The sequence below is a fragment of the Giraffa tippelskirchi genome, chromosome 7 (assembly GCF_054371585.1).
Source record: "Giraffa tippelskirchi isolate mGirTip1 chromosome 7, T2T-mGirTip1v1.2.pri, whole genome shotgun sequence".
Taxonomy (NCBI): Eukaryota; Metazoa; Chordata; class Mammalia; order Artiodactyla; family Giraffidae; genus Giraffa; species Giraffa tippelskirchi.
In genome coordinates this window covers 108,823,164-108,850,944 of record NC_137281.1, presented here as the reverse complement: position 1 = coordinate 108,850,944, position 27,781 = coordinate 108,823,164, and the positions used below count along the sequence as shown (strand labels likewise).

The following is a 27,781-nucleotide window of genomic DNA, read 5'->3' as shown; positions in this document are numbered from 1 at the left end:
TTCTGTAGTGATTACATATGTACGCATTACATCTGTCTTTAGCAGGCTCCGGTCTTATAAAAGAGGCAGGGAGCATTTGGGTTTAGCAGGGATTTGAGAGTTTAAATATATAAAATCCAGTTTCAGCTGGTAAAATCCTTATTATCATGCTTAATATAAGTCATAGACTCAAGCAACTGAAATGCTGGTCCTCTCTTTGGATGATGTTTTGTTAAGAAAAGTAAAAGATGCCCTCTATAACCACAGAGCATAACCATCTTAAAAGGATATATTTTACTGGAGTTTTTTCTTAACACGGTGGAACCTATTAAATAACTTCTACAAATAAGTCTTCCCAAAAGAGACCACCAGATTACACGAGGGAACTGGTTTTCTATGACCCACGTTAGGGTCTAAGGGCTTTGCCTTCCAGATTGCAGGAATGCTGGCCCAGAAGAGAGAGCTATGTTGCTCTGAGGGGCCTAAACCCTGGCACAATGGGCATGGGTTATGACGCAGCACCAGTTGCTTCGTGCTCTCTGCCCCCTGTGGTGGGTCAGGCTGTCTGGGCTGCAGGATTGACTGTGCTGGGACCTCTCATCCCTGTCAGCTCAGAGGAGGACAGAAGGCCAGACAGCATCTGTCAGCAACTCCCTCCCAGACCTCTGACACTTGACAGCTACATTCTGATCTTAACGTGTTCCTCAACAAGCTGATTGATTTCAATGCTGTTGGCAAATTGACAGCAAAGCAAAATAAGACTTCCTAAAACTAAAACTTGACAGCCAGTCAGGCTTCTGTTCAGATGGTTCTGTGGAGAAGACACTGGTGGGGGAGGGGAAGGGAGCTGAGTCGGCGCCATCCTTTCAAACTTGCAGTGAGCACCAGGCACAAAAAGCGTGTAAGACGTCCATTGTCCCTGCTCTAGGGGCTTGTAGTCTATGGATAATATAGATTGTTTTTTGTACGTGATAATAGATCATTACTCTGTGTTATGCTAAGAGCTGTAACAGAGGTATAGAGAACAATAACTGTGTTCTGGCCACGCAGGAGCAGGAGACTGTAGGTCACCCTCAGGGGAGTGGGGAAGGATGGCAGGATATGACTGGAGCTGGGACCTGACAGAATGTTCCAGGTGAAAGAGGTGCAGGGCATCCCAGACTGAGTGACCTGTGTGTGACAAAGTCTGTAGCGTGCACACGTGAAGTACCAGCCGTGTTGCAGAAGACCCAACAGGGCAGTGTGGGGGAGGCAGGGGAGACACCCTGGAAGGCTCAGCTGATGCTGGACCATGAATGGTGGTCCAAGGTTTCTGCCTGACCCCTTTTCCTCCTGTCGGGGCCAGAGGCTTGTTGGAAGTGAAGAGAACATCCCTGGCGAGGTTTTCTCTTCTCCACTGTGGAGGAGAAACGTGGGGCTAACGTGGGGCATGCTCAGTAACACGTGGCGTGATGAACTGCATTAAGTGTGACTAGGACTCCATTTCTTAGCACATTTGATGATTATTGCTGACTATTCAGACCCTGTATGTGTGGAGGGGGATTCGTAGGTGAGAACTCTTCTGGTCTTTCATTTGGTTACTGGGAAGAATTGATAGTTTTTCATCTAATAGAGTTTATTTATAAATAGGAACTTTTAGAGACACCAAGTCGATAACTACAAAGCATACATTCTGGTCTCAAAAAATTAGATAATTAGCCATCTTAGCTTTGTAAGTTTTTTTTCACTTTCTCTCTTTAAAACATTTTATGAAACTACCCACGTCCCTGAGGGTCAAGCACATTCTAACCATGCTACTCCACAGCTTGGCTGAGCGTGAAAGCCCTACCCCTCGACGGCCCGGCTCTCTTGTCTAAGGTTCGCCTCAGCTGGCTCCGGGCTGCGAGGTATAGGACGTGCACCAGCTCAGCTCAAACCCACTAAAGACATGATTATAGAAACATTTTGGCTCCCTCTTGTCCTTCGAGTTTCCCTTGCCTTGACACATTGAGAACAGAGCCTGATAACATCAGTATCTGGGTTTAATTGGTCTGGCCTTACTACCCTATGGGCCCAGTGTTGATGTCTTCGGCTGGAAAGTTTCTCGGAACCAAGACTTGGGTCCCTAGGCTGTATAACTCTGCCTCTGCCATCTCTCTCCTTCCTCACATCGGGCATCTGACTCTTGTGAGATCTGGATGCTCTCAGGATGGGTTTTCTCCAAGACCCCACCTTGAGGACATAAGTCTTGTCGCCCTGCCTCAGCTCAAGACCTCATTTGTGCCACTTGGAAGAGGCACTTTTTTAAGAGCTGAAAAAAATGCCCTGGCACAACTTTCACCTCTCCCCAAAAATGTGGGCATTTTAACCAAAGTTAGGAAGAAACAACATACATGAGAGAAAAGAATCATACAGAAGGGACGGAGCAGAATAATGAGGGGATTCAGGCTGCTGCCTCAGAGGCATCTGGACTCCTGCTGGAGAGATTTGTTTGCTTCCTTGGAGGTGAATAGTTCTATCTCATTTACATCTCTTAGCCTTGGACCTACCCAATTATACTCAAATTTTAAAGGAAGATGGAAAACAGGGTTAGAATAGAATGAAGACCAGGGCATGTGATATAAAACCCTAGAATTCTGTGACCTGAGTGGGGGAAAGTCTTGGGCCTGGGAAAGTCATTGTACAAATGCCTGGGTCAGTGGTTCTTAATCAAGGGCAACTTTGCCCCTCCTCCCCAGAGACACTTGACTATGTCTAGAGACATTTTGGCTATCACAGGTGGACATGCTGCTGGTATCTAATGGATAGAGGTCAAGGATGCTGCTCAACATCCTACAGTGCATAGGACAGCCGCCACAACAAGATTATCCAGCTCCGAAAGTCAATATTGACATACCAAGACTAAGAAACCCTACCCTAGGGCTGTCAGAGACTCTATACCTCTTAAGGACAGAAACCAAGTTCTGTGTTCCTTTTCCAGCATAGTTAAGGAAAAAGCAGGGTCCAGTTAAGTGATTCAGTCCTAGTTGTTCCAATTTGGTTAAACCCTAGGTCCCCCCTCTCAAAGTCCATGTACTTTGTTTCTTAAAGGATTTTCTTAACATTACTTTTCTCCTGGCAGAAAACTCCAGAGTTTTCATTGTCCAACTGCATAGTTCCTGTTAACTTTCAGAGAAGACCCTGAATTAAATCAGCCCCTAATTATAGACATGTCCCAGTGAAAGAGCGTGCAGACAATTTGAGTCCAAATTGCTCAAGGTTCCTGCTGACAAACAAGCTCACCCCATCAATCCAAAGGGCACATTATAGTCTTTGACCTGCTCCACATTGGTGTGAGGAGGCTCTTGTGAATGAGGTGCCCCTGGGAGGATGAGGTTTGGTTCTTCATTCTTTGGGGCTGCCTCAGCCTTGCTTCCTGGGGAAACAGCCCCATTAGCTAACCAAGTCTTTGGGACTTGAGAGGGAGGGGAGAATTCTAGCCAGGTTTCTATAATCAGCCTCCAAATGAACAGGTTTGCCTTGGACAGCCATGGATTCTCACTCCGAGGAGTGAGCCTGGCCTCGCCTCTGGGAGCAGTAGCTCCAGGTGAGTGCCGCAGGACAGCTGGTGGCAAAGCTGCATTTGGGCTGTGATCTCCAACATCCTAAGCTGGAGCCTGTCTGCTTCAAGGCCCCTCAAGCTCCCCCAGCCTGCCTGGGAAGGTCTACTGAAGCGCTCTGCCACCAGCCTGATTGCACTTCCTGCTCTACAGGCGCCAGCTTAGACCTAAGCGGGTCTAAGAAGATGGCTAATTATCCCCATGTTCATTTTACACGTGGGGGTTACTTTTGGATGTCAAGTTCCTGCACGGTTTCTTCTGATCCTCTGTAACTGCCCTCACACACTGTCCCTGCAACATAAAGTCAGGATGGGCAGTTGTTAGTATCCACTTAGAACATGTTAGCACGGAAAGGATGTTGTTAGCTCACCTAGTCCAGCCTGTCACTTTATAGCTGAGGGAACCAAGGCCAAAGAAGGGACATTATTTTTCCACATCATACAGCCAGAAGGAAACAGGGTGTGACCTTGAAGCTGAGTCTCCTGACTGGGAGGTGGGGGTGGGGAGGATGTTCCTGTCACCCTATCCTCTGTGACTTGTAGAGACTTAGGGCAAAGAACAGAACTGACTGTTATCTTTGAATCACAAGCAAAATTCTACCTGATCTATGTCAGCAGAGTCCCTTATCTCCAGGAAGAGTTTTATTTTATTTAAGAATTGAAGTATTTCTGTGTAATCCTTGACTACTACCCACTTCATTTAGAAGAACAGGAAAAGAGAATGTTATAAAGTGGAACTTCCATGGAGTGACCCCTCTCCTGACCAATTAAGAGTCCAAGTTGGGGGTAGCTCAAGAGTCTACAGTGAGAAAGTGAACTTGGAGATTTGAAGAGTGTGGGCCCCTTACCCCCTTCCCTGGGCCCCCAACCTCCAGCTGTCTTCATGTAGGTACAGAGCAAGTCAAGATGTTAAACATCCATCTGGGGAGTTATGGTTACAGATTTAGAGGGAAGAACTGAGCTTCCGCAGCTCAGGAAGAAACCAAACTATTATGTCTCATTCCGTATAGATTCTGGGTGCCTGTGCAAGCTTCAGGGAAGTGAGACAAAAGGCGGTTCTGAAGATGCTTTCTTGTCTAACAGGCCCTGCTACATTAGACCATGAGCTGCTTGCGCTCAGACATGGGTTATGTCCATTTTCTAAAAGGAGCAACTCTGGACCATGGTGGTGCTAGTGCAAGACCAAAGATGGGCCTTGATGCCAAGCATGCCTGTAAGAAGTTCAATGTTTGACTTCACGAAAAGGGTCCTACTTGTGTATCTCTCTCTTCCCCATCTGTGGGAGATACCTAGACTTAATGAGGATTCTGGTCCATGTGCCTGGAGGCCCTGGCTTGTGCTTCTCTACAAAGGCTTAAGGAAGTCAAGGTGAGTGAAGGGAGACCTCAGTAAACCCACACTCAGTAGCTCCTCACATACCTGCCTCCTTTGCAACCAGAGTGCTCTTAACCCACCTCCTTAAGGGCATGAGTGCCAATGCCCAAGGGCAGGGCACCTGACTTCATACGGAACAGACATCTTGGCACCACACTGCCCACACACCACATCTCCTCACCTTGTCGGAAGGAGACATACACCAGCCTCTCGTCAAACTTCTGGACCTGCCGAAAGTTGTTGACCATCTCTCTGGGGGACGGGTCATCCATATGCGTGCAGTACAGGTCTGTCTCCAACTTCATCAGCTGTATGGAAAGAGCAGAAACACCCCCTGAAGGCAGAGTGATGCCCCCTTGCCTGACCTCAAGGGAAAGGACTGCCAGATCTCACCTCTGAGGTCTGGTGGGAGACCCCTGAGAAGGTGGTGGGAGAACTGAAAGCTGCCCCTCCCCTGCGGGTGTCTGAGTGCTGGCCCATGTGTCTTCCCACTTCCCGGGGCCACCGGGAGGGTGTGTACTGTCAACTCCTGATTGCACATGAAATCTGCCCTACAGGGAGGGAAATCTGGATTTTGAGGGGTTCCTCCACCTCCCAAAGAGACTGCATTCCTCTCCTGAGCCTCATTCAGAGCCCAATCTAATCAGAGGGGCCTGGGGCTTAGTCTGATGGCCCCATCAAAAGGAACAGAAAAAGGCAGTCAAGAACCTCACAGGTCATCTGACTACTAGTTTCATGGTATTTTCATGCACACGCATAGATTATATGACTGTTTCCAAGGCAATTTCTGGGTTAGAACATTACTGCCTCCCCAATCATTTCATCTCTTGATTCATCATGTCTTTATTCCTGTCTGCCTATTTGCTGTCATTTATCGAGGTTACTCGGGTACTCCATACTTCAAAGAGAGGAGCAGCAATGAGAGCTGTGCTGGGCTCATGAAGGTGGTGGGGCTGTGAGCCAGCGGGCAGACCCGCCTCCTGGGCAACCATGCTTCCTCCTGACGAATTTGAGCTGCGGAGCACAGACACGAGCAGTGACTCGGAACTCAGCTCTACCTTGGGCCTTAGCTGTGTCACTCACCGGCTGGTGACCTCAAAGTCTCCTTAACTCTCTAACCCTCACTTTCATCACCTAAGAAATGAGAGGGTTAGAGATGATTGCTAAGGATTCCATTCCCCAGTTTTGTACTAGCCTGAGCTTCTTGAGGGCTTCCCAGGTGGCGACAGCGGTAAAGAACCCGGCTGCCAATGAAGGAGACATAAGAGATGTGGGTTTGATCCCTGGGTCAGGAAGGTCCCCTGGAGGAGGAAATGGCAACCCACTCCAGTATATTTGTCTGGCAAATCCCACGGACAGAGGAGCTTGGTTGGGCTACAGTCCATGGGGTCACAAAGAGTCAGATGTGACTCACCAGGCACACACACACATGAGCTTCTTGAAGGCAGAGACCCTCATTTCCTTATTGCTGCACTCCCCACCCCCTGGGTTTGTTAAACCATCTAACCTGATCCTGTCTATTCTGCCCCAGGTAAGGAGCCATGCTCTTTCCTTCCTGGGAGGTGAACACTCCCCACTGGGGGACAGGTTAGGAAACACAGCTTAACAACTCATATTTAAAGAACTGCGAAGATAGATTCATTCTCCCCACTTGACTTGACAGCTCCGCATTTGAAGCTCCGCCTGTGATTTCCAAAGCACTTCCAGGCCCCTGTGGTATCTGGAGAGGTTTTGCATAGCTACCAATGAAACTCTGAGTGAGGTAGTCAGGTCGTCGATTATGATGCAGGCGGTGCAGGGTCCGAGGTACCATGTGGTCTACGACAAGGAAGAGCACGAGAGTTACCTGCTCCTGGGAAATTTGCACAGGGTTCCGGAACACCGTCCAGAGCACAGTGGGGTAGCAGGGAGGTGTAGTCAGGGACCCCCTGTAGCGGTAGTACTCTTCAGGCCTCTCCGGCAGCAGCTCTTCTATGCTGAAACCCGGAATGAACACTTCTTGGTCTGGAGAGACATGTTAGGGTACGAGGTCACCTTCCTCCCCAAGGCAGAGGTACAGCTGAGCCTATGAGAGCCTAGGAATGTGAACTAGCCCCATTCTGAGCCACCTGATTCCAGGACCTGGTCACAGACAGTACCTATCCCCTACCTGCATTCTTTTTCAGGTCACCCAAGAGCAAATATGCTGTTCTCCAGCAGAGGGTGAATAAGCAATAAGGACTCCTCACCTTTGTACTTTACAGCTTTAAGGTGATCAAAGATCTTGTCATATGCTGGATTGGAGGAGCCCACCTGCAACAGAGATGGGGCGAGTTGAACAGAGACAGAATTCAATAGACTGAGCCTGGCTTGACAGTTGTGAATGGAAGAGCTCTGCTAGGGGTGTCTGATCACCACTGCTGAGATCCTCCCCGAAGGATTCACTTTACCAGGACAGTCATGATGCTTCACTAGGCTGTTAGGGGGTGGGTGTGATGGTCCTGCCCTCTTACATCTCAGGACATCCTGTTTCCAGCTCAAGGCACTAAGGGTTGAGTATCCCAGGGCAAGAGTTATAGCTTGTGCTCCTGATTCTCTGGCTGTGACCTTGAAGGCCACAAATCACATGTTCTCTAATCAGGACTTAGGGGAACTTGAATGAATGCCAGCCAAGTCAGGCAAGTAAGGACGTGGAGAAACAACGAATGTGCTGTCTCACTGGGGGAAACAATGCAAGCGAATCAGGAGGTAGTCCTATTTTCTGGGGCTCAGAAAACAACTTATTCCAGGGCCCAGATAAAGGATGGAGCTTGGATACTGGGAACTGTATCAGGGGTTCAGGTGTCTGGATGGGGCAGCAGTGAATGAGTCCCCTACCCCCACAGGTCCGTGCAACCAGGCAATTCCATGTTTGTACAGTAGGGTTGGGGATGAGGACTCAGCTTTCCAGCATCACCTACGACATGCCCATTTCTGCTGTCCAGCCACAGAAAGTGCTGCCTCTAGGCTAAGAGAGAAGGAACCCTATGGGAGAATACCCCCTGCTCCAGAGTCAAGACACAGCTGAAATGGGACAGGTGTGCATGGAACCAGATGCTGAGTCTGACAACCTCCTGACTTCAAATCTCACAAAAAGTCCTTCTCAACATCTCTTACCTCTATGAGAACAGCTACGACCGCGAGGCCTTCTGGCTTGTCCTTGGCGACGCTGTCATTGGGGTACCGGTCTGAGTTGTAATAGACAATATGCAGCTGCAGTGGGAGAGATGAGATGAGCTGCTCTCCGTCAGAGATAGCGACTCGTAGGAACCTTTCACTTTTACAGGAGACTGGAATCCAATAGGAGGGACCTCCAACCCCAGCTAGATTAGGCCTCTCAGACCCTCATCTCACGGCCACTCAAGCTTTCTCTTTTCTCTTAGTTCTCTAGACTATATACTCCACCAGGGCAGTCTGTCCATCTTATTCATTCATTGTATGCTAATGTCTAATTTAGTGCCTGAAACATACCAGGTGCACAACAGATACTGGATAAATAAACAAATGGGCTTTTATACCAGCCACGAAAACACCTGGATACTTTGAAGCACTTCTCCCTTGTCATTTTTCCTACTTTTTCTGGAACCTGGGGCAAAATGGTCCCACGTGATTTGCCCAACCTCAGCCTGGCCACTCTGTACTTGGATCTGAAGGCTGAGACAGTAAACCTCCAACTGCAAGTTAATCTTATCTGTGCCTAGAGCAGGACATGCATTGACCTCTCAGGTGGAGACAGTCACAACATGGCTTTTATAAAGGTTTTATCAGTCATATTTGAGGAGACCACACAACAGAAATGTTACTCCATGAATGTAGACTCCAAAATACCACTTTAAACTCATTTTTTTCCCCAAAGTAGAAATTACTTGTCATTATGAAAGTGAAGAAAAGAGATGTTTTTGAGAAATTTGGGGTTTAAAAAATCTAGGTTAACTGTGATGAGTGATGCTGATAACGGGAGGTTATGCATGTTGCTGGGGGCAAAGAGTATATGGGACATCTCTGTACCTTCCTCTCCATTTTTCTAAATGCTCTAGAACCTACAATGCTCTAAAAAACAGTTTTAAAAAATTAAAAAACAAACAGTCTAGGAATCATCAAGACATTATTATGACAAGCTCTGAAAAGGTTTTTTGGTTTTTGTTTTTCTTTGATGTGGACCATTTTTAAAGTCTTGAATTTGTTCCAGTATTGCTTCTGTTGTTTTATGTTCTGGTTTTCTGGTCACGAGGCATGTGGGATTTTAGCTTCCCATACAGGATGGAACTAACACCCCCAGCACTGGAAAGTGAAATCTTAACCCCTGGACCACCAGGGGAGTCTCTCTGATAATGTTTAACCTGATTTTGAATCCTCAAGGTGGCATCACCTGTCCTCCAAAAAAACTGTATTAGTAGATCTCTCTATATATGACCACATGTATTTTTGTTGATTCTTTGTCTTTTGAGACTATAACACACTGAGATTTTATCTCTTTTTTTTTCTTCATTAATCTCTTTTTCCATCTTATGTGATTATAAATAGAATTCAAGCATATTTTAATGAATACAGCTCAATGTTCCCCACTTTTCAAGTGGCTTTTTCTAATGGAAAAAAAATTAAATCCAATTAGTTCTTTTTTCATTGGTCCCCTATGAAGGATTTCTTAGGGGCTCCTGCTTCCTCATCTTTACCCCCAAAAGATGTAGCCTCTGCACTGCCCCACACTATCCTGTCTTGGCACTGCTTTAAGAAATGGTGCAGAACTCTATGTGGCTAAAACCCCAAAGGTCCTATATCCCTATTTCTTTTTACTGCTGACCGTTGAGCTTGTGTTCAGTTTTAGCACTTTTCTCAGTTGTTCAGATGAAATCAAGAGGAGGTGAAGACTAATACAAACAGAAAGCAGTTCCCTGAGGAGAAGATTAAGAGAGGCTTATCTTCTTTAATCTTATTTTTATTTTATGTATTTATTTAGCCACATTGTACAGCATGAGGGATCATAGTTCCCAGACCAGGGATTGAACCCACACCCCCTTCATTGGAAGCTCAGAGTCTTAAACCACCAGGGAAGTTCCCAAGAGAGTCTTCTTATATAAACTCAATCCAGAAAAATTGTTACACTTTCAAGAGCCCTCCATAAAGAATCTGCCATTTTAGGGTCACCTTTCCTGGTGGCTTGGGTGGTAAAGAGTCTGCCTGCAATGCAGAAGACCTGGCTTCAATCCCTGGGTCAGGAAGACCCCCTAGAGAAGGGAATGGCAGCCCACTCCAGTATTCTTGCTTGGAGAATCTCATGGGCAGAGGAAGGAGCCTGGTGAGTCGCAAAGAGTGGGACACGACTGAGTGACTAACACTTTCACTGATGTTTTTTCTGTATTATTGACATTTATGGTCCATCTTCACCAAGCTCTTGGTCTCATGATGTGGCTTAATAGCAGAAAATACAATGACTGTTTTTAAATGCCTAAATCCTCTCAGCCTACACCCTAACTCCTTTACTCCCCTTGGGAAAATAGAGCCTTCCTCATTTGCAATTAGGCTGAAAGAAACAAAGTCCTGGAGGTTCAGAGAGGCACCCAGTTTGAAATACATGCCACTCCAGTAGGGCCATCCTATTGGGCCAGAGTTACAGCCCCTCCACCTCTTATAACTCTAATTAGACTAAAATCTTAAGCAGCTCAGCATTTAAGAACAGAGGAGAATGCTTGTGTCATTATTTATCATGATCAGTAGCATTTATCTCATTGTATTTCTTGCCGTGTAAACATTCAGAACCACACCCCCAAGTGCAATCCCAGTCCAGCTCGAAATGGAGCACTTCAACCACCCCCCACCCCCAGCCTCCACCGCACACTTGGAGTGCAGGAGCAAAGCTCCTGCTCCTCTTCCTGTTTTCTTTGGTATTTGGGGTAGCACCTCCAGGCAACATAGCACAGCATTGTGGTGATGTCCCAAGCTATCCTCAGTGAGTCTCTGCTTGCCACAATGCCCTGTGTGTTATAATGCCAGTCATCCCTTGATTTGTGGCTAGGTAGAAAAGAGTGACCCTGAACCCAGGTCCCCAAGCTCCAAGCACAATCCATGCCCAGGGAAAAGAAAGATGGAGTGGGAAAGACCCACGTAAACAGCATGATGTGTGAAGAAAACTGCGAAGTTGGGGGAGCATTTAGCCCAGTATGACTTGGCAGTGGGATGGGTCAGCCAGACAAGCTGGTGGGATCTTAATCTGTGTGCACAGAAGGGTGATGTCTAGAAAAGGGGCATGTGTGTCCCCCTGTGCCACCCTGGGAACCCTGCCTCCGGAGTAGCATCACTCAGTAAAAGACTTGGAGACAAAGTCTGCAAGTTCAGGAAAGGAAGGGGAGCGGGACACCACAGGTGAGCTGCAGCGTGGCTGGAGTGGCTCTGCCTCCCTGTGCTGTCGGCAGAGCTGGGGTGGGTGTGCGGAGCATGAAGGCCACCCCCACCCCACCCGCCATGCTGTGATCTTGTCTGCACACCAGCCAAGTGGAAGAGTGCCAGACCACCCACTCCAGGAATCCTCTGCCAGTTGGGCCACCCCACTCACCTCGGCAGCAAAGTGCTTCCCGCCGACAGTGTGCTCGGAGCCGTGAGGGTCGTTCTTGTCCCCCCAGTGTAGGTGTAGCTGCGAGGCATTGTAGCGGGCCCCGAGGCCCCGGACCTGCATGTCCTTGGGCAGTTTCACCTTCACTGCAGGGAGAGGAGGGGCAGTCTTCAGAGCCCTGGCCAGCTGGGTGCCACCTGAGAGCAGGTTGGCATCACCTGCCCAGGGCCCAGACAGAGGCAGGGGGATGCAGCGAGGTGGGGACCAGAGAGGTGCAGCTCAGAAACCTGGGCTCTTTCTCTGAGAACATCCCCCTTTCACTAAAGCAGTTCCAATGGCAGCAGCACCTTCTTGGTTCCCCTTGAAAAATGATGGCAGGAACTAATTTAGCCAATAGATGGGTGTTTGTTTACATATCCACGTATTACACTCTTGGCTATGAAGATGGAACCTACAGTGAAGTATCTGCCAAGCTAAGAATTGTATAACAACAACAATAATAGTTGCTATTTACGAAGCTTCTCTCTATTCTGGATCTTAACATACAGAATCTCTAGTCTTTACAGAACCTGTCAATATGCCCATTTTCCAGATGAAATCTCAAGGAGTTTAAAATTCTTATCCAGAGTCTTGTGACTCATAAATAGTCAAGCCAGGATTCAAACTCAGATTGAACTGGGCAAGCCCCCCAGTGAACTGTGTGACCCCTTGAGTCATTCATGATGCCCCAGAATTCACTCTCATACCATATCAATAGGTCAAGGGCTCAAGCCTGTCCCCAACCCCCCATCCCACCCCAAGAGATGTGCTGCTTCTAAGAGGTATTTTCCCAGCAGAACCACCTGAGCCCAGGGCTTGCAGCGTCTCCTGCAGAGAGTGGCCCAAGGATCCCTCAAGGGCTCCCCTCTGCTCTCCTTCCTGGGTGCCTCATCAGAACGCCGCCCCCCCTCTGCTGCCCCCCCACCCAGCAGATTCAGGAGGCCAGGGAGCCAAGGGAAGCTCAGCCACCACTGCAGGTCTCCGGGGTCGCTCCCTCACCTGAGTGGCCATTGTTGGTGAGGACGAATTGCGGACTGGCAGACTGGTTGTAGCCCTGGAAGGCCAGGGGCCCGAGGCTGGCGTTGTACCGCAGGATGTCATCGTGCAGGTCTATCGGGGACTGCAGCAGGCCTCCACAGGAAGGGTAGGTCTTGGACCAGCTCTTCTCCCCGTCGGGACCTGGAGGAGAGGTTCGAGCCCGTGACTTAATCAGTTTTCCACTAGAGTTTTTTCCTCACCTTCTAATTCTGCATGCAGTACAGTTATTCCTTTTCTATTCTTAATCCCCAGAGGTACGCTTTTCAGGGTCCAGGGACCCCAGCCTACAGAATCAGGGCATGCAAACGCCTCCAGACGGTTTGCTTTTGGAGTAATGTGGAGAGAGAGGGGCCAGAGCAGTCCCATGGCAGGAACTCCACTTTATTCTGTACATTGTTCATATTTCAACCCGATGTACATCCCTTCCGCATAAAGACCTCATGACTCTCAGCAATTTAGCATCTGTATATTGAACACCTACTATGATCAGGAGTTATTCTGGGTCTTGGGGCCACCCCTGCTTGCATTCTAGTGGGAAAAAAAATTTTTTTTAATTGTGTTTTAGAAGCAAAGGAAATTAGTTTTTTCTTATTTTTGTTTAAAGTTTAGTTTAAAACCTCTGGCTCTCTTCCCTTTGGTACTTTTAAAAATTGATGTACTTGTTGTTGTCATTGTTCAGTCACAGTCATGTCCAACTCTTTGTGACCCCATGGACTGCAGCCGGGCTTCCCTGTCCTTCACTGTCTCCAGAGTTTGCTCAAACTCATGTCCACTGAGTTGATGATGCCATCCAACTATCTCATCCTCTGTCACCCCCTTCTCCTCCTGCCTTCAATCTTTCCCAGAATCAGGGTCTTTTCCATTGAGTTGGCTCTTTGTGGCCAGAGTATTGGAGCTTCTGCATCAGTCCTTCCAGTGAATATTCAGGGTTGATTTCCTTTAGGATTGACTGGTTTGATGTATAGTTACTGTACAATATTATATGTTACAGGTGTACAATATAGTGACTCACAATTTTTAAAGGTTATACTCCATTTAAAATTATTATAAAATATAGGCTATAGTCCCCTTGTTGTACAATATCTTTGTAACTTGTCTTATACCTAATAGTTTCTACCCCTATCTTGCCCTGGTCCCCTCCCCTCTTCAGCAGGGAAGAATTTATTTAATCCATTGGAATGTCCCACTTGGAAAAATTGGTGTCTTAACTGACTACAACTCCAGGTAGGTCTTTGAGGCTGGTAATCTAGACCATGATCTTCCTGATAGGAAACCCTTGAGGACATTGGCTCTGAATACTCATGTCTGAAGATAGTAAAAACCCCTGCAACCTGATAGGGAAACTTGAAAGATAGCAAGTAATCACAGAACTAAATGCAGTGTTTACACTGGGGAAAAGAATGACAATATTACAAACTAATTATTACAGTCTAATTGACAAACTAGCAGTGAGGAGGAACAGACTTAACAAAGAAACCCTCCAGGGCTCAGGCTTCTTGCTAACTACCAGGTAATAGTCCTTCCCCTGGAAATGAAAATAAACAATCCAATCCCACTGCAGATATACTTTCTGACTCCCACAGGGAAAAGTCTTTCAAGAATGTCAGGCTGTGTTTAAAAGATTATCTCCCATGGTAATTAAATGGATTTTCAAGCTGAGGTTTCTCCAGAAAAGTGAATAACTGGCAGGTTATGGCTCGTTGGAGTGGAACAATTGTGCCCTGTGGGCTCTCTAGGAGTTGGGAATCAAGGTTTGCCACCTGGAGTTCATTCATCAGTATTTCAGCACAAGGAAAGATGTACTGAGATGGAGTGGGGAGAAGGAACACCACTTCTTCTGGGCACTCTTCCATAGACCACACCATTGTTTCAAAAGAGAGAGAGAGAGTGTGTGTATGTGTGTTTGTGTGTGTGTGTGTGTGCCTGCCTCACAGAATCCCCATCCCCTACCACCTTGTTCTCTAACTAAAGAGTGGGGAGGGTCAGAAGCAAAACTTGGTGCCCATGGTCATTTAAAATGCTATGAGAAGGGACTCCCCTGGTGGTCCAGTGGCTAAGACTCCATGCTTCCAATTCAGGAGCCCCAGGTTCCATCCCTGGTCAGGGTACTAGATCCCACATGCTGCAACTAAGAGTTTTCCACATGCCCAAACTAAAAAAATCCTACATGCTGCAGCTGAGAATTCCAGTGCTGCAAGTAAAGATCCTGCATTCCACAACCAAGACCAGGTGCAGCCAAATAAATAAATAAACAAATATTTAAAATGTTGAAAGAAAACTGTCAACCCCAGAACTCTATAACCAGTGAAAATAAGTATTATCAGGTAAAACTAGAGAATTTGTGACCAGCAGAAATACTCTGTAAGAAATGTGAATGAAAGTTCTTTAGGCTTTAAGGGAAATTATCCCAGGAGAAACTTGGAGCTTCACGAGGCACGAGAGAGCACTGGAAATAGTAAATAAATAGAGAAAAAAAAGAATCTTTTTTTAGATGCTATGAGGAGTTGGCTCTATGTCTGGACACACACAGGAGAATCCTCTAATTTTTCAGGCTGTCAACCTTCAGGTATACCTTTTCAGAAATGTTGGAACTTGAAGAGATTTCAGAAATGGTGGAACTTGAAGGGATTCCAGACTCTCTAGTTCAGTCTCTCACTGGACACCAGTTTTCTCAGCTGTCACATATCATAGTTTCTACCGGACTGTGTTGTTTTTATTTCCACAGCCTCAAAGCCCTGGACTCAAGGCAACTAAACTACACCAAGATGGTGACTAGGGGAGAGGAAGGCTGGAGGACACCCAGGCAGGCACTCCAGGGAGCAGACCGGGCAGGGCGGTTACTCAGCTGAGGGCAAAACCAAATTCCTTAGAGACCGCAGGGAACAGAGGTGAAGCCGTCAAGAGGTACCATGGAAACACTGAGGGTCAGGAGGAGGTGCAGCTACCAGGTGGCAAGCCTTCCAGAGTGAGGCCGCCAGCCTTTGCTCTGCTCACAGCAGCCTCTGGGCCCGTGGCCAGGGTGGCAGAAGCTGCCAGACAGGCCTGAAGGGAAGAAACTCAGGAAGTGAAGAAGTGGCAAAGCTGTGCATCCCGTAGCTAAAGGGAACTGAAGAAGAACTGTCTTTTCCCGAGCAGGGGTTCACCTGAAGGTTTCCTGAAAGAGAGGCCCAGGCCCTCCCATTTCACGTCTGTGAACCCCCATCATGACTGGGAGCACGTGCATAACAGGCACTGAGTAAACATAATCCCCAAAGGATGAAAGCCCCCAGAGAACAGAGAGCTCAGGAAGCATTATCAGGAGGAATTTTTCTTTTGTCCTAAGTAATTTTCCTTGGAAGGTGGCTAAATTAGGTGTTTGGGAGCAGAAAAGACTAAGGGTATAAAAGGAAACCAAAGAGACTTCCCTGGTTGGTCCCTCGTGGTCCAGTGGTTAAGACTCTGCCCTCCCAGTGCAGGGGGCCCAGGTTCGATCCTTGGTCAGAGAATTAGGTCCCACATGTCACAACTGAGACCTGGCACAGCCAAAGGAATAAATATTAAAAAAAAAAAAAAAAGCAACAGAGTTCATGGTTGAGAAAGAGAAATTCCTAGGAAAGAGAAGCGACTGTATTGGACCCAGATAGTGTAAAGAACCAGATCCAGCTGCTCCCCCCACTCACCCCCAACCGCCGCCCCTTCATGAGTGATCCCAAGCAGGTCACAGTCCCTGCCTGAGTCTCCTTCGCCCTTTGTACCAATGGGAGGGGTGGACACTATGTTCTGGAAGATCCCTTCTGGCTCCCAAGCTCTGAGATTTACTAAGATTACTGGGACTAAGCACCTTCACCTCTCTATCAGGCCAGTTGGAACGGATTGGAAAGAACAGCTCATGCCAAGGCAGCTCCTGGGCATGTGACGGGGTGCCTAGTGGGAACCAGCTGTGGAAATGAGGGCACAGGGCACTGGCATTCCCCAGGCTTGTCCAGTGCTGCCGGTCTCAGCTGCCAACCATGGGGTGGGGGTGGGGGGTTGCTCGTCCTGAGTGCCCATCACAGGCCCTTAGGGCGGCAGAGTCTAGAAAGCCTTTTCTTCTCCTTCTCCTCATTATGGTTGACTTTGGCTTAGTAACAGTTACCTTGCCTGGATCACAGAACTTCTGTTCCTTCTGTTTCACGGTTTATCTGGGAGATTTTGTCCAGGCCCATTTCCTCCCCCTCCCATGATCTCCTTGAAGGCAAGGACCATGTCTCATTCATCCCTGCCTTGCCCACAGTGCCTGGCACAGAGAAGGCCCTCACATGTTTACTGAGCTGGATTCTCCTGCTAATTTTGTGCTTGTTCCTCTCAGGGAAGTAAGTGCCTATATTAATCCCCCTAGCTTCTCTCTATTCCCCCACATACTTTTTTTTTTCCTATCAAAAGAGAAATGAAAAATGATGTCACTTGCTCAGGTTCAAAATTTACGCTCCTAGCTTTCTTGTGTACCTGCATGAGGTTTTGCCGTGTTTGGAGCCACTCATTGAAAAATAAATCCAGTTGCTGGCCACTGGCTTGGGAGATGATCTGCCAAGTATGGGATTTTATTGGAGTTCACGGTACCCTCTGACAGCATGTGATGGCTCTGTCCCCTTCTTACACGGCTAGGGACATTGTCAGAGCAGCCTCCCATCTCTTTGGCTTGTAGGTGAAAGAGGTGCCAGGGTGGGAGGTGTGCACCAAGGCACCCAGTGTCAGGCATGTCGGGAGCAGCTCCTTTCTGCCTCCAGCTGCTGTGTGGGCAACGTGTGATTCGTTGCTGCTCTAACACTGCCTTTTCGTCGGCAGCTACAGCCCTGGCTGTCATCTTTCAGCTTGTTCTCAGCGGTCACACTCATGCCAATGGCTGTGCTACCAGAAAACCTCTCCCAGGACTGACTCTTCCAAAAGAAGCATTTCCAGCTACCGTCAAAATGTGACTTTTCTCTTGAGTTGTGACTTTTCCCTCTTCCGTGGATTAGATTCCTCCCAAGATCATGATAAAAAGGAGATCATACAGATCTCTCCGTTTGTTTTCCCAACTAAAATCAAGGCATTATTTCTTTCCAGTTCATGAATTTTTCTGTTTAAGGCAAAACAGAAGCGGGCCAAATTTCTGTTTTGAGTTGTAACAGGAGATTAACATGGCACAGCTCAAAGTGCCTCTCATGCTTCCCAGCAAGGTGTTATTGAGGCCCAGAGTAAAGACTTGCGTTACCACAAGGACCAGGATGGTTTCAGGGAAAACACCAAATGCGTGGAGCCATAGAGAGAGGAGCAAGTGAGCCCCACATCCCCTGGCTTCAACAGCTAACAGTCCTTAGCCAATCTGCCTTCATCTCTACCATACCCACACTCCCCAACCCTGGATGATTTTTGAAACAAATCCGAATATACTTCATCTGTGCATATTTCAGTAGGTCTTTAAAATACAAGGGCTCAAAAAAAAATAAAAAAATAAAAATAAAATAAAAATAAAATACAAGGGCTCTTAGAACAAAAGCATACCATTACCACACTCAAAAAGTTAACCGTTCCATAATCTTACTAAAAGCAGTCAGAATTTTAAAAATTTCCAAGTATCTTGTATCTTTTTATTTGAAATAGATGATCTTTATTTTTAATAACTGTAATTAAAACTCCTCATTCCTCTTCTCCTATCTTTAAAAAATTTTATTTTATGGAAGTGTGGTTGATTTACATGGTTGTGTTAACAGCAAAGTGATTCATTATACATATACCCATTCTTTTTTATATTCTTTTCCATGATAGTTTATTCCAGAATATTGACTACAGTTCCCTGTGCTATGCAGCAGGACCTTGTTGTTTTCATATCTTTTTTAACGATTGTTTGTAAAATTCAGGATTCAGATAATGTACACAGAGTGCAGTTGGTTGTTGTGTTACGGACTAGATCTCAATTTGATGGTGCTAAGCTTTGTCAGAGGACAAATGACCCCACTCTTCCAAGTCTCAAAGGCTCAAAATCTCAGAGCCAGGCCAGTCTGGTCCATCCTTTGCCCTCAGGGTGGGTCATGGAGTCCCAAGTTTCCATCACCGCCACCACACCATGGAGTCCCAAGTTTCCATCACCGCCACCACACCTACCATCCCGAGGTAGGCCGTCTCCCTCAACTTATCACACTGCAAAGGATCCCCGCAGGGTCCCCGCCCCAGCCTTTCCTGTTGGCTGCCAGGTTCCTTTCTTGTTGCAACTGGGTTTAACCAGGTGTAGCCCTGCACCCGTCCGTCCACTCCCTTTCTCCACAGCATGCCCTGCCTTGCTCTTGTCCCCCAAAAAACAAAGCAGAACCACAGCCGTCTTTCACAGTTTCAGCCTGTCAAGGCCTTCATTAATTTCTTTCTTGTGTGTTTTGGCTGTCCCACAGGGCAGGTGGGATCTTAGTTCTAGGACTAGGGATTGAACCCACACCCTCTGCATTAGAAGGCAAAATCTTAGCCACTGGATCACCGGGGAAGTCCCTGTCACGACCTTCAAAAGCCCTTATACCTTCCCAAGGTCAACCGCCATTGTCAGGCCGGCTGCCCCATTCTCAGAACAACCTTCACAAATGTTCTTATGCTAAGAAAAATCTGCTTAAAATGCCTCCTTTCCTCTCCAGCTTTGCAAATCTTGTCCATCTTCAAAAACAAGCTCAAGTCCTGGACAAGCTACTCCAGCACTTTCTTGAATTGTCATTCAACCATCTCCCTTGTGACTGTTATCATAAACCTGTTCCAGGCTAGAATTCTGCCTTCAAGTTCCAAAGACCTTTGGAAACCTAGAAGCCAATGTCACATCCCTCCCCTGTGTCTGAGCACATAGTGGCATTTACTAGACACTTAATGAATGGTTTCTTAAGCTCATTTCAGAAATCTAGCCATAAAGGGGTAGAAGGGCATGTGTGTGTGTGGTTATAGGAAGATGAGGGTGACGAGAAGCATTTTTGTTTTTTAATGGAGAGACTTCAGCATACTTCCACGCAGAAGGACAAGGAAGCAGATAAGGAAGGATGGTTCCAGAAGAAAGTCATGGAGTATGGCCCTGGAAACAGAGCAAGGGAGGGGAGGCCCTGGTGGCAGAGGTAGAAATTACCCCTGGGTTGAAGGAGGCATGCGGTAAGTGTTAGCTGAATAGATCAGACCGGTACACTGAAGCCTTCCTGGAAAGGAAGCCCATAGACTGACAAACACGGCCAGAAATCCTGGAACTCACAGGCCTGCAGGGTGATCAGAGGGAAGACTGACTGTGGGATGACAGGCAGTCTCAGTTTCTCACATTCTGAGATGCACGCAGCCCAAGCACATCCATGAGCCTAAAAGAGTCAATGAGGTTTTTTAAAGAGAACTTGTTTTAAAATTTAAACAATAAAAATTTAAAGCAGACACAAAAGTAAAGAGCACAGTAAAATGGCCCCATGTACCCATCTGTTCATGACAGATTTAGTGTTACCCATACCCGCCACCCCATCCATTTCCCTCGACCGGATTACTTTGAAGAAAATCTGTGGATGCTTATGTACAACCAAAGGTAAGAACTCTCTAAAAATAATCTCATATCATCTTCACATCTAAAAACTGTTAACAGTGATTTCTTAATGTCATCAAATATCCAGAGCATGTTCAATTACCCCAGTTATCTCATAATTTTTTTTCCCATTTTTAAGTATAGTTGATATACAGTGTTTCAGGTGTACAACAAAGTGATTCAGTTATATATATATGTATTTATATAAGAATATATATATATATTCTTTTTCAGATTCTTTTCCATGATAGGTTATTATAAGATATTGAATGTGCTAAAGTTTCATGTATTTGTGAAACAGTTTGTTTGAATCACGGTCCAAATAAGGTCTATGTATCATGACTGGTTAATATGTCCCATAGGTTTCTTTTTATCTACAGGTCCTTCTTTTATTTCTCTCCAACATGGGTGTATTTACTCATACTTATGTACATATATATTCACTACTGCCTTGGGCAAATAACAATCTATGCAAGTAAATGAAGGATAATTTTAGTATTTTATAATGTTTGCAGACATGGTATAGGGGTAAGTAAAACACTTAATGGGGTTGAGTAATTTCTACATTTACTACATATACTACATATGTGACAGCATATATTATAATTAAAAAAAGCATATATAGCTCCATAGAAGACCAGAACCATGTTATTACTGGTACAGTTTGATTGCTGTTTCTTACTGATTATTCTTTCTCAGTGACTGCATCCTATGTGCTTAAGAATAACAGAAAATTTAATGAAGATGAATATTGTAACTTGGACTATATCTGACAAGTCTGAACCAAAAAAAAAAAAAAAAATGCATGCACTATTATTTTATTTCGATATTTGTCCTTTTGGGCTTTTCTAAGTCTGTCCCTCAGAGCTACCTGGCACCCCTGACATTGGTATTGTAACAAGGGTGTGGTGGTAGCCACACCCTTGGGGTAGACCCTTCAGTGTCTGTGTGAATGCCTGGGCAGCTGGTCCTGACCACTGTCTCTGGGGCCTTTCTCTTTGGACTGACTACCAAAACACAGCCAGATCAAAACTTGCCCCCACAGAAAAAAATATAGAGGCAAGGTCTTACACATTCTAGATGTTGACACACCTTTTTTTTTTTTTTTTTTTAAACCAACAGTCAAAATTTTAGTACAATAAAAGCTTTTGGTCAGTCCTCAAGGTTTGTTTTTTAAGAAGATCTGACTGGTAAAAATGCCCCTAGTCTGGGCATGTATATTTATTGAAAATGGCCGTAGATTGTGTATTAAATTTGAATACACACTTAATTAAACAGATACTTTCAATTTAAGAATGAGTATTCAAATGTTGAATAAAGGGGAAAAATCACTAAATACCCTCCTTGGAGTGCTGTTTAATTTTGAAGTTAATCCATTCATTTCTTCAACAAACATTCCTACTATGGGCCAGGCACTGTATTTATTTAATATGGAAGACACAATGGAGAACATGACAGGTCTGGTCTCTGTCCTCATGGAACTTACATAATAGGGACTTCCTGGTGGTCCAGTGGTTGTCTGCCTTCCAATACAGGGGGTGCAGGTTCAATCCCTGGTCGGGGAACTAAGATCACGTATGCCGTTCCAACCAAGCCCATGTGCCTCAACTACTGAGCCCATGCTCTGGAGACAGTGAGCCACAACTGAGACCCAACCCAACCAAAAATAAGTAAATGTTAAAGAAAGAAGAAAAGACTGATAATAAATTACAAATAAGCAAACCAATGTACATGAGTAAAATAATTCCAGTCTGAAATAAATGCTATGAAGGAAATAAGCAATGGCTGTGATGGCGAAAAATGGGGGGACCACAGTGGACCAAGTGGTACAGGCAGGCTTCTCAGAAGAGGCGCCATTAAAGTTGAGACTTAAAGGATGGGACTGAACCCACAGTGAGTCAGACCTGGGGAATGGCATGCCAGAGGGCAGGCACAGAGCACTCAGAGGCCCTGCTGCAGCAGAGAGCTTGTATATTTTTTGTGTATGTGATGTAAAGACTCAGGAAGAACCTAGGGTTCATCTGGCTTCCTCTTGGCTAGGCTGTGCGTTGCCTGCAACAAGGCTGAGTGGGTGTCATTTGGCACCTGCTCAGGTACACTCCTTGCAGGGAGCTGGGACCCCCCTTTCTCCAGGGGTCAACCATCCTCTGTGGTCCTGTGGCTGGAGCCACAGAGAACACAGTTAAGCCACAGAACCCCATTCAGAAGAGAAGGCAGCCTCTGTATCCTCTCTAAATCCATCTTAGTGTCACACATTATGGAACTTCCCTGGTTGTCCAGTGGCTAAGACTCCATGCTTCCAGTGCAAGGGACCCAGGTTTGATCCCTGGTCAGGGAACTAGATTCCATATGCCACAACTAAAGAGTTTGCATGCCGCAAGTAAAGACCTGGTGCAGTCAAATAAATACATAAATATTTTTTAAAAATGCCACACATTCTCAGGATGTTGTTAGGATGTAGAAGTCACTTTCTTTTCTTAATTTTTCATTTTTATTATTTATTTTTGGCTGCATTGGATCTTTGTTGCTGTGTGCAGACTTTCTCTAGTTGCAGTAAGTGGGGACTACCCTCTAGTTAGGATGCTCAGGCTTCTCACTGCAGTGCCTTCTTTTGTTGTGGAGCACAGGCTCTCGGGCACAGGCTTCAGTAGTTGTGGCACACGGACTTAGTTGCTTCAAGGCGTGTGGGATCTTCCTGGACCATGGATCTTCCATGGATCAAACCCATGTCCCGTGCATTGGCAGGTGGATTCTTAACTACTGGACCACCAGGGAAATCCTAAAAATATGTTTAATACATATTTTACAGCTCCTGAAATTCACTTCTGGAGTCAATTAAAAGATATATGGTTTCTCATACAAGTCCAGTGAGCTGAACTGTTCAGTAGTATGGGGTTCCCACAGTATCTGCCCTGGCTGGACTCTTGTCCCCGCTGAGCAGAAAGCCACACTGTGCTGACTCGATCTGTTTTCCTGCCAGTAAAGTGGAGAGGCATGGCCATAAAGCCCTATATCCTGCCCCAAAGGAAAGGAGGCTGGTAGAGGGGTAGGTTAATCATTAACCGGTGATGTCTTATGATTTTATTATAAACAGAGGTCAAGGAGCCAAACTGGTGTTGAAGCTTTTTCTTTGTTGATGTTAGAAGTGAAGCAGAGCAAGGGCAGAGCAAGGGCTGGAGGATCAGGGTTACTTATTATTTACAAAGCCTAAAGCTGGACAGCCAGAGCAGGCCCATTCTGCTTCCTTGGTTTTTATTGTTATAGATCAATAAGGAAGATTATTCTTATTTCAATAGAAATAAGAAAGTTTTCTAAGGATGCTCTAATCCATACTTTATATCAAACTTTTCCTTTTATTATTTCAGTTTGGGGGGGTCACCTTGAGAGGGAGGGGACTGGGACGGGGTAAAGTCCTCCCAAGCCGCTCTTTGGCAGCCTTTCTGGTTTAGCCGTGGCAGTGGGGCCAGTAGTGCAGGCTGGAGGGTGAACAAAGGTGAGCTGCAAGACTGGGGCCGTCAACTCAGCTTTCTGCTAGCCCTGGGGAAGTTCTTCCCCCACACCTTGCCCTATTTAGAGGGCCCCTCCCTCTCCAGTAATCCCTTTCCAGTATTGCTGGGAGAGAGGGGGGGTATAGCTAGGAGGAGACTTTGCAGTCATTTACTCTTTGGCTTCCAGGCATTTGTCAGGTTCTCTCTGGAGGTAAGGCTTTTATAGGGAGGAAGGTGGGGTTTCCTAGCTGTCAAAGATAGATGGTGCCAGCTCTTTGCTTTTGCTCCTGTCTCCGGCACCCTTTTAGGTTCTGTTGCCTTAGAGAGTGTTCAATGTGGTGAAGCTCTGCCCACTTCTCGGGACTCCTCTGAACCTGCTCTCCACCCTCTCTTTATTGCAGCAATGCTGAGACACACCCAGCTGCATCTCATCTCCCTGAAACACCCTCTCCCTGCCCCTCTCACTCCCCAAAGGCAGGACCAAGTGTCTCCCTGTCCTGGTGCTCCCATGGAGCCTTCACATTTGTCTTTCCTAGAGGCACCTACACTTACCAACCCCAGTAGACCAGTGGTTCTCAAAGTACAGTCCCTGGACAAGCATCGCCACCAGCATCACCTAGGAATCTGTTAGAAACCATGGGCCCCACTGACCCAGACACTCTGGGGGTGGCGCCCGGCATCTGTCACTAAATGAACCCAGTGGGTGATTCTGGTGCTCACTGACGGTTGGAAACCACCGTGCTGGGCTCTCAACTCATCCCATTCATTCCTGTATCCCTGACTCTTCCCTCTGAGCCCACACATCAAAGTGGTTCTTGAACAAAAACCACTAATAAGTTAGCCAAGTTGCTGAGGTGGTAACAGCTTAACCCCAGTGGGGAAACCTAGCCAGGCCCATCACCTCTCCATGCTCAGTACTTGTTATTCTCTTTGATCTTCTTTGTTCACAAAGTAATTTCAGTCACTGTAAACATGCTAAGTCCCCAGTAGAGCCAGACATCCTGCCCTACCCTCCTAAAAAAAGCGTATTAAAAATATTCTTTCTCCACGCTCAGGCATGGACCACCTCTGAATAGAAAGAACTGCACACACCATCTTTTTAATGCACTGTTATATGTGTCATTATGGAAACATAATTATGGTGTTTAAAGTCATTTTTATTTAACATTGAGCCATTAGGAATATAACTTCCTTTTCTAAATCTGTTTTCATGGCTCATTTCATGTCTTTAATCTTGCATGTGTGTGTGTGGTAAAATATACATAAAATTTACCATTTTTAACCATTTTAAAGTGAATCCAGTGGTATTAATTACATTTCCACTGTTGTGTAGCCATCATCACTAGCCCTTTCCAGAACTTTTCCCATCATCCCAAATGTATATTCCTGGTGGTACACCGCTGTAGAAAATAGTTTGGTGATTCCTTAAAAAGTTAAACACAATTATCATAATATCTAGCAATTCTGTTGTTGTTGTTTAGGGTCACTAAGTTATGTCCAACTCGTTTGAACTGCATGGATCGTAGCCCACCAGGCTCCTCTGTCCATAGAATTTTACAAGTAAGAATACTGGAGTGGTTTGCTGTTTCCTTCTCCAGGGGATCTTCCTGACCTAGGGATCAAACCCTACATTGCAAGTGGATTCTTTACTGTTGAGACACTGGGGAAGCCAAGGTATATAATCAAAGGAATTGAAAGCAGGGACTCAAACAGATACTTGTACACTGATGTTCATAGCAGAATTATCTGTAATAGCCAAAAGGTGGAAATAACCCAAGTGCCCATCAAGAAATGAAGGGGTAAATAAAATGTGGTATATACATACAATGGGAACACTGTTCAGTCATGAAAGGCTCATCTCGTTTTAGGGTACAACTTCTTTCCCAAGAATCGAACTCACTAGATGGGTTAGATGTTTGAGGAGAGCTGAGGTAGGTTTCTATACTTCCAAAGCATCTATTACAAAGCAAACTTATGATAGATGCTCAGAAAACAGTCACTGGTGGAGGAAAACTCTTTACCTTACTGGGTCTAGATGCAGAACAGTTGGTGTCAGACGTTGATATGTGTCAAACTCCCCTGGGGGGCTTTGTTAAAATACAGATTTCTTATCAAAACACAGATGGTTAAAAATCTCCTAGTTTCTGATTCAGAAGGGTTTGGGTGCAGTCCCCAAATCTGTATTTCTAACCAATTCCCAGATGATGCTGATGCTGGTCTGGGGACCACACTTTGAGAAGAACTGGTCTAGTCTAGCTCAGTATTTCTCAACTCTAAACTGTGCACTGGAATCTCCAAGAGCTTCTCAGTTTCTCCCCAGCCTCTGAGACCTGGTTTAATTGGTCTTGAGTGGAGTCCAGATACAGGAGGCTTTAAAAAGCTTCTCAGGTGATTCTGTTCAGGTGTGCAGCCAAAGTTAAGAAGCGCTGGTAGAAAGCCCTCATTAATTCGATGAGAGGTTGGGGTTGGAGCCAGAACTTTTTATTCTCCAGCGTCAAGGTAAGTTTTTTTTTAATTAATTTTTTATTGTCGTAAAATATATATAACATAGCTGGGTTTCCCAGGTGGCGCTAGTGGTAAAGAATTCGCCTGCCAATGCAGGAGACCCAAGAAACGCGGGTTCAATCCCTGGGTTGGGAAGATACCCTAGAATAGAAAATGGCAAACCACTCCAGTATTCTTGCCTGGAAAAATTTTATGAATAGAGGAGCCTGGCGGGTTACAGTCCATGGGGTCGCAAAGAGTCGGACACGACTGAGCGCACGGGCACACGCACATATAACGTACATTTACCGTGAATGACATTTAGTATATTCACAGTGTTGCACAACCATCACTGCTGTTTAGTTCCAGGACATTTTCATCACCCTGAAGGAAACCCCATATTCTCTAAGCAGTCAGTTCTCATTTTCTCTCTGCCCCTCCCCCACCCCCATCCCTGGGCAACCACTAATCTACTTTCTGTCTCTATGGATTTGCCTCTTCTGGTTGCCTGGCTTCTTCCACATACTATAATGTTTTCAAGGTTCATTCATCATGGACTCCATTCCTTTTTATGGCTGAAGAATATCCCATTGCATGAATATATCACGCTTGTTTCTCCTTTCATAGTGCTGCTCTTCATTGTAGTTTAAATATCTGACTTTGGTTAACTTGCTCTTGACTACTATAAAATAATCATTGACTGAAATGAAGCATTGCTGTTCCTGCTGTATGGGTTTTAGAACATAAACTGTGAACAGAGCCTGCATGAAACAAAGATGGAGGTATTACAGCCTGGTTTCCTGGAAGCAGGGAGGCTGTCACTTGTAACTAGCTTCTGAATGAAGAGGGAACACTTTGAACATTCATGATAATAAAGGTGTGTTCCATACAAGGTGATGAAGCCGTGTTCCCTGACACCAAAAGGAAGCTGATGGGAGAGCAAATAATGTGAGCCGGGGCTGCCTTAATGACAGCCTCCTTCCCTGGCAGAGAGGGTGGAATATGTCAGTCTCTTCTGGCTGCCAAAAAACTGCTCTCCTCTCCCTCCCTCTCCCCATCCCAGCTCTCAGCACTCACCTTTGTTAAAAGTGTGAGGCTGTGGGTGAGGAGCAGAGACTGGATTGGCGATCAGACAGCAGGTCAGGGGCCACCCTGGATATCTAAGTTGAAGGCGGCTCTGAACAAGCTATTTAGTTGTGGGCTTCTGGTATCTGTTTACTAGGACGAGGACCTGCGCTTTCCTCCTGCTCTGGTCCCTCGCTGCCTCTCTCATTTATTTACGGCTGCACTGGGTCTTTGTTGCTGCGCATGGCCATTTGTCTAGTCTTGGGCTTTTCTCTAGTTGTGGCGAGCAGGGGCTACTTTAGTTGCAGTGTGTGGCTTCTCACTGCATTGGGTTTTCTTGTGGAGCACAGGCTCTAGGCATGGGTTTCGGTAACAGTGCATGGCTTAGTTGCTTTGTAGCATCTTCCTGGATTAGGGATTGAACACGCGTCCCCTGCATTGGCAGCTGGATTCTCTACCACTGAGCCACCTGGAAGTGCCCCCCCACCTCCTTTTTTTAATGTTTATTTATTTATTTGGCAGCACCGGCTGTCAGTTGCAGCACTCAGGATCTTTGGCCTTCCTGGTAGCATGTAGCATTTTTAGTTGCAGTATGTGGGATCTGGTTCCCTGACCAGGGATTGAACCCAGGCCCCCTGCATTGGGGGCAC

The 27,781-nt window shown here is 46.1% G+C and overlaps 1 protein-coding gene across 5 annotated transcripts in view; it reads right to left on the bottom strand.

Annotated features, from left to right (window-relative positions):
- Nucleotides 1-27,781, bottom strand: part of CA12 (carbonic anhydrase 12) — a 60,488-nt gene that overhangs the window by 6,066 nt on the left and 26,641 nt on the right. For 2 of the 5 annotated variants that reach the window (XM_081507481.1, XM_081507482.1), the window contains exons 3-8: nucleotides 12,534-12,713; nucleotides 11,499-11,641; nucleotides 8,066-8,161; nucleotides 7,159-7,222; nucleotides 6,777-6,934; nucleotides 5,112-5,238 (exon numbers count right to left, since the gene is read on the bottom strand). In XM_081507481.1, coding sequence (XP_081363607.1) covers nucleotides 5,112-5,238; nucleotides 6,777-6,934; nucleotides 7,159-7,222; nucleotides 8,066-8,161; nucleotides 11,499-11,641; nucleotides 12,534-12,713 — 768 coding nt within the window. Of the gene's footprint in view, nucleotides 1-3,745; nucleotides 3,849-5,087; nucleotides 5,239-6,776; nucleotides 6,935-7,158; nucleotides 7,223-8,065; nucleotides 8,162-11,498; nucleotides 11,642-12,533; nucleotides 12,714-13,053; nucleotides 13,256-27,781 lie in introns of those variants that run through there. The other 3 variants (XM_081507485.1, XM_081507486.1, XM_081507483.1) reach the window with 3 other exon arrangements.